Source organism: Brachyistius frenatus, unplaced genomic scaffold (genome assembly GCF_029030835.1).
Source record: "Brachyistius frenatus isolate BFR_SWC_R1_liver_20210118 unplaced genomic scaffold, ASM2903083v1 Contig_3, whole genome shotgun sequence".
Taxonomy (NCBI): domain Eukaryota; kingdom Metazoa; phylum Chordata; class Actinopteri; family Embiotocidae; genus Brachyistius; species Brachyistius frenatus.
In genome coordinates this window covers 482,687-495,611 of record NW_027210602.1, presented here as the reverse complement: position 1 = coordinate 495,611, position 12,925 = coordinate 482,687, and the positions used below count along the sequence as shown (strand labels likewise).

At 42.5% G+C, this 12,925-nt stretch overlaps 1 protein-coding gene across 3 annotated transcripts; it reads left to right on the top strand.

Moving 5' to 3' along the window:
- Nucleotides 1-261: 261 nt before the first annotated feature.
- Nucleotides 262-12,594, top strand: tor4aa (torsin family 4, member Aa). 3 transcript variants are annotated; one of them, XM_069701304.1, is made up of 3 exons: nt 262-575; nt 8,517-8,960; nt 11,265-12,594. In XM_069701304.1, exons 2-3 carry the CDS (start codon nt 8,517-8,519, stop codon nt 12,120-12,122), a joined length of 1,302 nt encoding a protein of 433 aa, XP_069557405.1. In that variant the 5' UTR covers nt 262-575; the 3' UTR covers nt 12,123-12,594. The 3 variants fall into 3 exon arrangements, with proteins under 3 accessions (XP_069557405.1, XP_069557396.1, XP_069557412.1); XM_069701295.1 differs by lacking the exon at nt 262-575 and adding an exon at nt 5,946-6,051; XM_069701311.1 differs by lacking the exon at nt 262-575 and adding an exon at nt 8,053-8,083.
- The last annotated feature ends 331 nt before the right edge of the window (nt 12,595-12,925 follow it).

Genomic DNA, 12,925 nt, shown 5'->3' with positions numbered 1-12,925 from the left:
GAGACGTCGTTCTGTTAGCGGCATCGCTGTGGTTCCCCGGAGGAGGAGGAAAGAGGAGGAAGGAGGAAGAAACAGCATAGAGAGGATATTTACCTGCACAGGTTCCTAATGTAGCTCCTGCAGGAGGAGAGCTCATCATTAAAGACGTCGGTGTGATGTAAATATATTCTGCTGGTTCTGAATCTTTTAGAGGATCTATTTTGGTCATAAATTATATTTATTCAATCAACGATACGTTCATTTGTGCCCAGTTTGAGCTTGTCGACGGATGTGTCCACTTTTGTTTTAAGGAACATTATGACGTTTTCCCGAATCATTTTCTGCTTTTTTTTTTTTTTTTTTTTGTATGTATTTAAGTAAAAATGATGAAATGTTTTTCGAACGCAGTTTTTCAGTCATTTGCAAAAGTTACTCAGGATGAAGAGGAGGAAGAGGAGGAGGAATGCCGTTTACATGTCTTTTCTCATCAGTGCAGGTATTCGTTGGAGAGACAAGTCAGTGCAGAGCAGGAAGGATGTTTTCCATGTTTTCATCGTGTAGGTCTGTGATTCCCAACGAGGAGGACAGACAGGAAGGTATTTCTATATTTTATATAATTATTTAATCTTTTTAGTCATAGAAACCAAAAAACCCTCAGCTGGACAGGAAGCACCTCCCAACAACCCGAGTACTGTGTTTGTACAAATTTGAGATACTTCTACTTGAGTATTCCCAATTTTTTTTTTTTTTTTTGCAACTTAATACTTCTACATGACAACATTTAAGAGTGAAATGTTATTTCCTGAAAACTTTGTCACAATTTCTGTAAAAAAAAAAATTAAAAAAAATTGCCGTGCACGATTTGGTTTTAGTCGCAAAAAACAAACTATTAACGGCGTGAACACGACGACCGACACTTCCTCCCGTTGCTTTGCGATAAGTACCAAACCACGTGGCAGTTTCTGAGAAATAGTCTTGTAATTTGCTAAATGCACTCCTATATTGGGAAAACTATGGGGAAAGTTTCCGGGAAAAGATCTGATAAATACGCTCGTAAAAGGAAAAACCACTCGGCAGCTGCAGTTACTTTTTTTTAATTTACAGATTAAGATTTTACAAACAAACCATGATGCGTGATTACAATTTCAGCAATTAGCCGATTAGCTGATTGACAGAAATGAAGGCGGTTGTGTAAATGCCTCTCCTTTTTTTTCTTTTTTTTTTCAAAAGTACATTAGACTGATGTTTGATGACGTCTGCCTCAGGCTCCAGGAAATCGTGATCAGAATTTGTAACGGGCCGAATAACCGTTTGGTTAAAACAAAAAAACATCGACAGTTTAATCAGTCACGAACATGAACATCAGCTGCAACACAAGTCATTATCACGGTTGTATATAATTAATTAGCTGGACTGGACCTGCTGCAACATTTAAGATGAACTCGCTCACCTCCTTTTAAAGCGTTTTATTTTTTTTATTTAAAAAAAAAAAAACAGATTCACTTTGTTCAAACCTGCTGAATGTTCATGTTGAAGTTTTCGATCGATCCCAAAGGCCTTAATTCAAAGCTGTGGCGTAGGAAGCGCAAGCTTTTGTTTTCATCAGCGAGTGCGCTAGTTTTTTGCCCCGCACGAAAGCCCCTTAAAGGAAACAGTTTGACATTTTGAAGGTGTATTTGCTAAAGGTTAAATGAGATTATCAGAACATTTTTGCCAGATATTTGTTAAATATTTAAAATTTCAGGCTTCGTGCGAAGCTAAGCTAACCGTTGTTGCCGGCACAAATCTTTCTTAATTCACTCTGAAAACGAATCGGCACATTTTCCAAATATATTGAGCTGGAATTTATACCCAATGTGCGCCAAGAGAGGCGACTGTCACTTTAACTGTTTTCAGAGAAAAGAAGAACTCATTTGTAGTTGTTTTTTTAGGCACTAACTAGAGAATGCAGTTCCAGAAGAAAATGCAGTGTGAATGCTGAAAGCTGAAATCAGTTGCTGAAAGCCTCAATTATCTGAAAACTTAGCTGCCAGATATTTATGAGATAACAGCTAGAAGACAATAAGCCGTTTCCCAGTCTTGATGCTAAGCTAACCGTTTCCTGCACCGATTTTTGTAATTCACGCTCCGCAACGAAACAAAAATATTTTTGAATTTATAACGTGGCAGAGTCACTTTAACCGTTTTCAGAAAGAAGAGGAAAGAGCTGATTTGTAGTTATTTTGAATTTTTTGTTGTTGTTGTTGTTGTCTAATCTGTGCCGTTACATCCGCTCACAACTACAAAACGGATTCCTGGAAAAAAAAAAGAAAGAAGTGTGAACGCTGAAACACGAGCTAAAACAAACTTAAAAATGAAGAATCAAACACTAAAAGCTGAAAACTATCAAACGGGATGTGGCTCATCTCAACTAACCAGAACCTTTTCAGTTCACAAGAAAACTCTACTTTGTTTGTTTGTTTTTTTTTACATGAAAATCACATTTTCAGGGGTTTTTTTTTCTGGTCCTTAACTTTGAAATTGCGCTCCCAACATTCCAAAAAAAAAAAAGCTTTTCTAAAGCTATAATTCCCGTCATGACTCCGAACTCGCTGAGGTGTAAAAGAGACGCTGTCATGCGTGACTACTTCCTCCGCTTCCTTCTTAAACATTAACAGTTTACTCACAGCAGCTCGTTTGATGTAAACTGTGTACAGGTTCTGTAGCCGCTCGCGCAAATACAGCCGAGGCCGATAAAAGAAACTTCCGCGTGACCGTCGCACCGCCGATCGCAGTTGTGCGAAAACTGCACCACGGAACAAGATTTATCTTTGCATCAGTAGTTGCAGGCAAATGATGCAGTATGCAAACGTCCGCTGCAACTCGAGTTTTTTTTTTAATTTTTTTATTATTATTATTTATATCCGAGTGTGCACCCTCGCACACAAAAAGCCTGCAACTCGACGACAATTTTAGGTTACCGATTAAATCTTTTGTTTACGAAATGCCGAAAAATGGGAGCCCGAATGTATTCGATTTTATTATAGAGTGTTGGGACTCGGGCTCATGCTAGTACAAAGCCAATATGTGTCAGCCCTGTGGAATATAGATCTGCTTAGTGCATATGAGGGCTCATATGTTGTATGCTAATACAATATAATTTGGGTTGTCTTCCACCTAAAAGTCATGTATATTGATGTATTCTTTGTTGGTTGGTGGAGGTGGGGGTTGTCTTCCTTCGCCCCCTGGAGTCCTCCAGACAGCCATCTGATAATGCCTCAAAGAACAACTGTATGTGACTCCACAGGTTGCAGACCTCCTACTGTGACCTTTTGGTTTGGCCAAGCAGTATCACTCTCATTTACATACACAGCCTTTTGTCTACACCTTAAGATTGGTAGTGATGGTACGACCTATATGTAAGTAATATGATATGATATATATATATGTGTTGTATTGTTGTAAACATATCCTAGCACAGAAGCACAAAATACATACTGACTGTAAGCATTGTAGAACACATTGCTTATGCAGGAACTTAACACGTCGGGGTCACAGTAGGGTGCAACTCACTATCAGATCAAAAGGGGGATGTGGTTCAAACGGAGGACAGCGGAAAAGCACTGAGACAAACATACTATGCGAATGTTCCCGCCACAACCTAGGCAACGCCTCTTCCTATAGTATAAGTGTATGTGCCGGAAAGGGGGAAGTCAGACTCCAACAAAGAGACCTTAGGTTGATGTTGGGCTCTCCAAGATATCTTGTAAACTACGCTTAATAAAAATCAACTAAAACCGGTAAATGCCTAAATACTGCTTCTATCAACGGACTCGGGGAAAACTATTGGGGACAATAATTTGAGATACAACAGCCCCCAGTCCTGCGTGTTCTTTAATGAGGCAATAGGAGAAGATGTCAGGCTTCAAGATATTTATTTAACAGCAACAGAACAATCAGTTTACAGAGCTCTGGGTCCAGACTGTGTTTCCCTGACAACAACAAAGTGTGTGTCAGTTCACGAAGTCTTATAGTATAGAAAACAAAACAAAAAAAATCATGTATGGTGATGTGTCCTTTGTTGATTGGTCCAGGTGGGGGTCTTGCCTTGTGGGGACGTGTTGCTCAGGTCAGTAACTTATTCCTGTTTTACGACTTGGAAGAGATAAGAAAGACAAAAGATCAAACCAGTGGTCATGCCATGGTAACGGCCTGTGGCCTTGTTATTATGCGCATCAGCATGCTGACCCCAACAGGATCGCTGACCTCAGCAGAAACAGCCTGTTGCATAGCCTGAGGATTAATAGTTGATTAATACGAGATTGCACATAAGAAATGTAATATGGAATACATGTATTGTTGTAAACATAGCCTGGCATAGAATCGCACAAGAGGCAAAAAAAGGCAGCAAAAAAAAAAAAAAACTCACATTTGAGGAGCTGTAACCGCTGAAGGTTTAGCGGTTAGGCTCCAAATGACTAAAAATGAGAATAGTCATTCAAATGTGTGATTAATATTCATGGTTAACGATTAATGTATCTCCCTCTTTTCATGATAGTCGCATGCGCTGCCTTTGAAACACCTGAGAGTTTAAGTTAGTCTGAGATGAGAGATGCAATTTTCACACGTTTTCACTGCAGTTTCACTTAAATCACTTACACAGTGAAGTGACCTGTATTTAATACTACTATGTAAAAAAAAACTCAATTTCTTAGGGTTATATATGTATATGCAACTATTTATAATTATTTAGTATTCATTAACAATACGAATATATTGCATGTATATGTGACATACTACCCTTTTGAAATCCAGGCGGAAATTTACTGTAAAAGTAGAACAAATGTCTCAAAAGTTGTTCTTTTAAAAAGTACGTTAAACATTTTTGAGCAACGGCGGGAAACGGCGAGCCTGCTTCTGTGTGAAGGAAACGAACTCTGAAGCTCGATGTTCAAGCATAAAAAGGCTAAATGTGTTTTTTTAAAACTTGAATTAACATGTTTGCCGACGGTTTCCTCCTGCTACCACTCTTTGTGCTAAGCTAAGCTGGCTAGCTCCTGGCTGATGCCTCGTATTTATCTTGCAGATAAACGTGTGACATCAGTCGTTTCAGCTAACTCTCGGGCAAAAAGACAAAACGAGTATATTTCCCAAATTATTCCTTGACGTGCCGTGCAGGAGTTTCTTTCCCGCCAAAACATAAAACAAAACATGTTTCAGAAATGCCCTGCGTTTCATTCACAGCGCCACCTGCTGTTGTGGAGGGTGAAATACGACATTTGTACTTGTCGGACGTGCTGTATTTATCCCTGAGGAGTGATGTATTAAGATGTTTTTAGGCACGTTTTGTAATTGCAATCAGTTTATTAATGATGTTTTTGTTTTTTCAAACCACACTGTGAGTCATCGGGCATTTGCTGAACATGTCTTGTTTGTTGGGTTTGGTTTTGGTAGGAAATTATCTCTATTGCTTTCACCATGACGGGTTGATTGTTCTTGTTAAATAGAAATTAACTTCTGAAATGATTAACGACATTTCTTTTAAAACTCATTGCTGAAATATGAAACGCAACCACAAAGAAACCAAAAAACTCACAGAGTCACATGAAGAAATGGTTCGTTTAATAAAAAAATAATAATAAATTTAAAAAAAAAAAACATTTATGGACAATAATCTGAGTTCCAGCTGTTAAACTGATGAAAAAGGTGTTCTGGGAAGTAGTTTGGTTGGTATTTCACCTGCTTTAAAAGTTCAAGTGAAAGCTGATAGCTGTTAAATGAACCCAGTGTGGTGTCATGTGTCCAAACCTTTGACAAAAAAAAAAAAAAAAAAAAAAAAAAAGCAGCATTAGCAGGAAAGAAGAGTGAGAGAATAAAAGAGGAAGCGAGAGGAGGAGCCAGCCAAGGGTTGAGAGTCGGGTTTGGAGGTCAGATTGAGAGGAGGAGGAGGGCGCTTCCTGAGTTGAGCTGTTACTGTTTGCTGTGTGTGTGTGTGGGGAGGGTTTTCTCTGCTTTCACCACTGTTATCAAACTATGGACTAAACCTGCGCAGACCTCTTTTCTCTTTTCAAAGGTTTTGAGCCACATTTGAAGGTAAGAAATACCTTTTTTTTTTTTATTATTATTATTTCTTCTTCCTCTTGTGTCCTCTTATTGACACATTTCCTTCACGCTCCTTGCTTTGCATAAGCAGCTGTGCAGGCCGACGTTTGGGTGTGACGTCGTCATTCAGCTGTTCTGTATGAGACAAATCAGCAGAACTCCATACAAAAAAACAACAACAAAAAAGACTCATTTTTACAACCAGCAACTTGTGACTGTGAGTTTTCTCGGCCTGTTTTTGCAACCGAAACTTACACGGCATTAAAACCAGAAAGTCTTTCTGTAGATGGATTTTTTTTTTTTTTTTTTATTATTAAAACACATCATCAAAGTGCTGAGGAGGTCTGAAATGTGTGGTATGCAGCCGAGCCCGTCAGGTCCCTGCATGTGAAAAGACGACCAATAGAGCCGTGATACTCGCCTTCTTTCTCCTCCCTTATGTTGCTTTGCTGAATTCTTTTGTGCTGAAGTAAAAAGGGACTGACAACGTTTCCAGCAATGAGGATGCATATTTGCCAAGATTAATATCAGACTGTACTGTTCCCGGTTTTCAGTTGAATTGGGTGCCAGGAACAAAAAAAAAAAAGTCGTTTCCCAGAAGTCAACATTTCTTTTGGTATGATTGCGTTAATTCTTGTGGCCACAATTCTGCTGCTGACTTGACCTCCGCTGGATGTAACTGATAGTTCCTCCTTTTGCACCGAGGCTATAAAACAAAAACAACTATAGGAAACCAGCGCTTTGTGCTGTTAAACGCAAAGATAAGTGTTTTATAATCTTGCAGAAGCACTCCAGCGAGGAATGTGAATTATTTGATGCCTGTCGGCCTTTAATGATGAAAACCTTCAGTAAGGCACGTTTGCACCCAGTTTGCTTAAAAAAAATTTTTTTTTAAAAGCAGGTGTTGAGTCGTGATGTATGGAAGGCCTTTAGTGCCACAATTTGCCTAAATGGCTTTCCAAAAAGAAAAGCGAAAAGCTTTTTGTGTCACTTCCTTGAAACTTACCCTATTTATAAGCACCAGTCTTTTAACTCTACTTGCAAAATGATTTGACGCTGGAATGAAGAGAAACTTCAGCTTTTTTTTTCTTCTTTTTTTTTGTCAAGCCCAAAAAAGTACCCCTGAGTTTTCGCCTGGAAAAAAAAAAAAAGAAGAAAAGTGCTTCCCCCAAAATATCTGTTCCTGTTTATTCCAACATCGAATACTTTTGGGAGTACAGAACTACAGGAACAGAAAATAACTATAAGAACTACAGGCCTTACTGAAAGTTTTTTATCATTAAAGGCCGACAGGCATCAAATAATTCACATTCCTCGCTGGAGTGCTTCTGCAAGATTATAAAACACTGTTATCTTTGCGTTTAACAGCACAAAGCGCTGGTTTGAAATGTTGACTTCTGGGAAACGACTTTTTTTGGTCTGTTCCTGGCACCAATTCAGCTGAAAACCGGGAACAGTACAGAGTATTAATCTTATATATATATATACATATACATATATATATATATAGGCCTATTTTTTATTTTAAAGACAGCGCACTGATGTTAGCAGAACTTATGAGGTGTACTCCAAATGCTAACGTTTTCATTATTATCCCGCAGCCCAGAGAAAGTTCTTGAATGGATTGCACTTCCTCCTTTCTGCAGTAGCACTTCCAGAGTAGATCATTTGAATATCATGTTTGAAGATACCAACAAAAAAAAACTTCCCATGAGTCAGCGTTCAGCAGATAAACGCAGCATAACTTTCACTATCAAAGGGTTGCAATCTTTATCCCGTCAGGTTTTCTGTTTGGCTGCAGCTGTTTTAATGTTTACAAGTCATAAATCTGAACATGGTTTTCCCTCCAGTGCTCTTGCACAAGAAATAACCCACCAACTATTTCATACACTCTTACTTCGCTGTCAGAGACACCCCGCCGAATTCCAGTTGTGCTATGAAAGCCTTGTAAGTGTTTATTTAGTGAGACCAGCCACGTTGACCGACCGACGGTTTGGTAACAGAAAGACGGGAAGTTATTGCGGTAAAACTTCTAAATGACGACATAGTGACAGAAAAAGATCACAGAGAGATATAAAACGACTAAAAAAGAGACTCAAAACCACTACGACCTGCGTCCAGATCAGCTCTGCGGACCGGTTCGGACATTCATGGTTACCAGATGATGAATCCTGCGCTGTCGGCAGGTTTAGACTCAAATATCTCGGCGGCTTTTTTATGGATCGGCACAACATTTGGTGCAAACATTAATAATCTTCAGAGGATGAAGCTGACTGAATTTGGTCAACTCTTGACTTTTTCTTCCTTCGCGATTTGTCCTGAATTTAGTTTGTGACGAAACATCTGTTGGAACTAATGACATTCCCGTCAGCTTGGCATTAACCTTTCAAATAAAGACGTCCTCTGCTGTGTCTCTCTCTCTCTCTCTCTCTCTCTCTCTCTCTCTCTCTCTGCAGATGAGCGACCAAGACAGCAGCAGCACCTCCGCCTCCCAGACGGAGGGAGAGCTGGAGGGAGAGCTGGACGAGGAGCTGGACGGGGACGGACACGAGGGAGGACGGGACAGCCCGGCTCAAAATCTGTCCGGCTTCTCGTCCTCCCTGCGCGCCGTCATCCGCATCAAGCAGAAGTACCAGGCCATGAAGAAGCGGCGGCAGGAGATGGAGATGGCGCTGGGGGGAGCCCTGGACACCACCGGAGTCCCGATGCGCACCAGCCCCAAAATCTTCACCTTCGACGGACTCACGCCGTCCACCTTCTCCGTCCCTCAGAGGAAGAAGAGGAGGAGGAGGAAACGCGTGATGTTCCCCACCGGTAGAGGCTGCCGGGCCCCGCCGAGGCAGGAGCGCAGCCGGGCCAAGTACTGCCTCTACCTGCTGTTCGCCATCGTCTTCGTTCAGGTGAATTAATTACGAGCATCACTGCAGTCTCGGGTAGAGGAACACGACAAAGTTAATGCTGATGTACTGAAGCGCTCGTGGCGAGAGTATTTCAAAAATCTTTTGCAGCCGATTGAAGCTGATGAAGATGTTTTTTTCTGAACTGATGAAGAATCTGACTCATTTTAAAACAGCCAAAAGTTCAAATGCCAAATTGATTTCACTTAATTACGTTTTTATTGTCCAACTTTTATAACTTTTTTAAATGTGAAATTTGATGTTTTATTTTGGCGGAGTCCACAGCGGCATGACTGTTTCCTGCCGTGTTTAACAGCCAATCGAAGAAGACGTAGAGCTGATTGATTTTAGTCTTTGAGTTTTAGTTAGAAAAAGGAGAAGTCGAAAACGACCACAGAGACGCAAAACGACCACAGAGACACACAGAATGACCCTTAAAGCACCCAAAACCACTACGACTACCACAACGAGACACAAAACGACTACAAAGATCCCCAAAAATGACCATAAAGAGACGGACGGGGATCATAAAGACTTTTGGATTATGAATCCGTAACGATTTGATTTCTTTACCGTCACAGGTTGGACTGCTTTTGTCTCCCGGCTCCTCTATGACCAGTGAGCTCGCTTGGTTTAAATATAGACTGAAGTGTTTGTGCGCGTGTTCGGTCACGTCCGCGTTCATCCACACTATAAATTCAGTGTCGATGTCATTCAGCAGAATCCAGTTCCTCCAGACATGACTGTATTATTACCGTCACGTGTTCCTGTAGCGTGACGAAGGCTTTATTTTTCACTTTCAAGCGTAAATACTTTAGGTAGGTAGGTAGGTATTTACTTTATTAATCCCCGAGGGGAAATTTTTTCGCTACAGCAGCATACAGAAGCAACCATCTTTAAATGGGGGTTTTTCCGGTTGGCGCTGAGTGGAAACGATCTACAGTTGTTCACCTTCGCAATCTGACATTTAATGTGTTCTGAAAACAAATCGGAAAACAAGCTATACAATTGTATTTGTTTTCTTTGTAATTTTGACATAGCAGTTAACTTCAGGAAATGTTCGTGTGTTCAAGTTCGCCTCCATGTTTGTTGAAGGATTAAAAAAAAAAAAATTAAAAAAAAGTTTGATGTGTTATTCAAAAGTTAAATTACTTTGTCGGACATTCTTAAAATCTCTCATCGGAAAACAAACCAAAATCTGTGATCAGATTTTAAACTTTTCAAACCTTCAGAAGTTCACAGTTTCTTGTGTCTTTTGCTGCGTTCAAATGGAACGAGTGGTTGAGTGGTGAGAACATGTTTGTCAGGCAACGGCAACACGGATGGTGTCTAGAAGCCACAAATGCTAACGATTTAGCGAGCTAGCAGACAACTAAAGTAATGCAGAAAATGCTAAATAAGAGAGAAAATGAGTCCATCGGGAATGTCGATCTTTTCCTCAGATGTATTATTAAATTAAAAAGAAAAACTCTGCATGACTAAAGTAACAATATATCAACTTATCATTCACTGAAAAGAGAAAATCAACAACTTCCACCATTTCTGTAAACGTCAGCAAACGTCACAATTCGTGAACCAGAAAATTCCAAGAGATGCCGGTTGTGAATGCACGACTGTGTTTATATCACAGGCTGAATATAAAAGGGTTCGTAGCTTCGGGCTCTGAAAAGTGAGGCCAATGCGGAAATGCCATAAACTGCAATACCACCGAGTGCCACCGGAGGTCGGCTTCAAAAAGCCTCCGGCTCCATAGACTCCCATTCAACTTCTCTCATCAAATACAAAGTCAATAAATGTTTTCCACTAGTTATCTCGGTGTCGTTAGCTAAAGTCACTCCTTCTTATTAGTTTTCTGGAGGTCCATCTGAAAATAATCCATCATTAATTAGAGAATAAGCTTCAAAAAGACCTGTTTTTGGGGGCACGTGTCTGTTTGATTGACAGGCCTGTGGTGCAGCCAGGCGTTCGCTCTAAGTGGGCGGGGCTTAGTGTGCTCTGGTTTCCAGTCGGAATGAGTCAGATCCACCGCTCGCTCCTTCCCCAGCTGGTCCAAATATGGTCACGTCCTGCTCCAAACAGCTCCGAACTGACAAGATGAGTGACGAGTGACGGACAAAATCCGAACTCGAGGCTTCATAACGTTCACAAACCAACGGGCGACGTCACTGCTGGTTGCCGCTTGGTTTGAGGGCAGCAAAACAGGAGTAGGAGAAGTGACATATTCAATGGCGCGGGACTTTTTAAGTATTTGTATCTGCTCGCTCCGTATCGTCATGTTCTTGACGTCTGTGACTCGTTCCCGTCCAGGTGTACAACGCCATCGAGAACCTGGACGACCACGTGCTCCGATACGACCTGGAGGGGCTGGAGAAGACGCTGAGGAGGGAGGTGTTTGGCCAGCAGGGGGCGGTGGAGGGTCTGCTGTCCCACCTGAGGGACTACCTGTCCATGTACGTCCACAACAAGCCCCTGGTGGTGTCCGTGCACGGCCCCAGCGGCGTCGGCAAGTCCCACCTGGGGCGCCTGCTGGCCGGACACTTCCGCTCGGTGGTGGGCGAGACGCTGGTGCTGCAGTACTACGTCCTCCACCACTGCCCGCAGGAGGCCGACGCCCTGCTGTGCGCCGGCGAGCTCGCCGCCCTCGTCTCGGGCATGGTGGAGCGAGCCGAGGAGGAGGAGAAGATCCCGCTCTTCATCTTCGACGAGACCGAGTACATGCACGCCGAGATCCTGGACGCGCTGCGGCAGCTGGTGGCCTCCAAGCGGTCCAACGAGTACCAGAACGCCATCTACCTGTTCCTGAGCAACCTGGGCCACGCGCACATCACCAAGCACATGCTGCACAACTCCTCGAGCATTTCCATGGCGATGACGGCGTCCGGTCGCCAAAGCAACCTCGTGAAGGAGCTGGCGCCGGTGCTGCGCGGCGCCCTGGCCGAGCTCCACCCGCTGTGGGCCGAGGCCGACATCCTAACTCTGGGCCTTCTGGAGAAGGGTCACGTGATGGAGTGCTTCCTGGACGAGATGTCCCGCGAGGGGTTCTACCCGGATCTCGCCGGCATCGAGCGGCTGGCGGGGGAGATCGAATACTACCCCGCCGTCGGGGGGTGCGAGTACTCCCAGACGGGCTGCAAGCAAGTCGTGGCGAAGGTCAACCTGCTGTGAAAAGCGCTCCGCGGGAAATGCTTCACGTTCTTTTGTGAAACCATGAAGAGGAAAAAAAACAAAAAACAAGCGAGTTGTGAGCGAGTTCACGCCTTTACGAAAACTTGAATGACGCAACAGAAGCTTTCCGGAGAAGTTTCTTCAGAGCGGCGAGGGGAAAAAAAAAAAAAAAAAAACGTTCTCCAGACGAATGAGGATGTTCGAGGCCGCGGTGAGAAACGACGCGAGTCCTGCGAAGAGACGGTTCTTAAAGCGTCGGTTCACCCAAATTGCATTCCTCTTACGTCCACTCGTGTCTCCATGCAGATTCTTGTTAGTTTTACGTGTCCGGGTTTAAAGATAACGATGAAGATGTTCCCAAAACCTGTGAAAACAATTGTACTCCTTCAGATTTGATCTACAAAGACGCTCTTCTGTCGTCTTTTTTTTTTTTTTTCTTTCTTTTTTTTCCCCCGACTGAAATATGTCAGCAACAGTTTGGGATATTTACAACGGTTTGGTTACCAACGCTTCGTTTTCTCGCCGCCCGCGCGGGTCGGCGGAAGCTCGTAAACCAGCAGCTCGCAGCGGGCCTGAACCGCGCCGGCCTCACCGGACGCCTCTCCTCCCGGTCCGACAATATTCGGCTTCCCTCGACCAGTTTATTTATTCCGTAGGTATTTTTTTTTGTTGCATGAAACAATTACTGTACGTATGCACATCTGTGGAAGTCGAGAGTTAACGAGTCGTGGTGAATGTTCGGTTATCTTTTCAGTTCCAAATATTTTCTCATTTAAAACTTTTACGTGTCGTGAGCTCCTGGA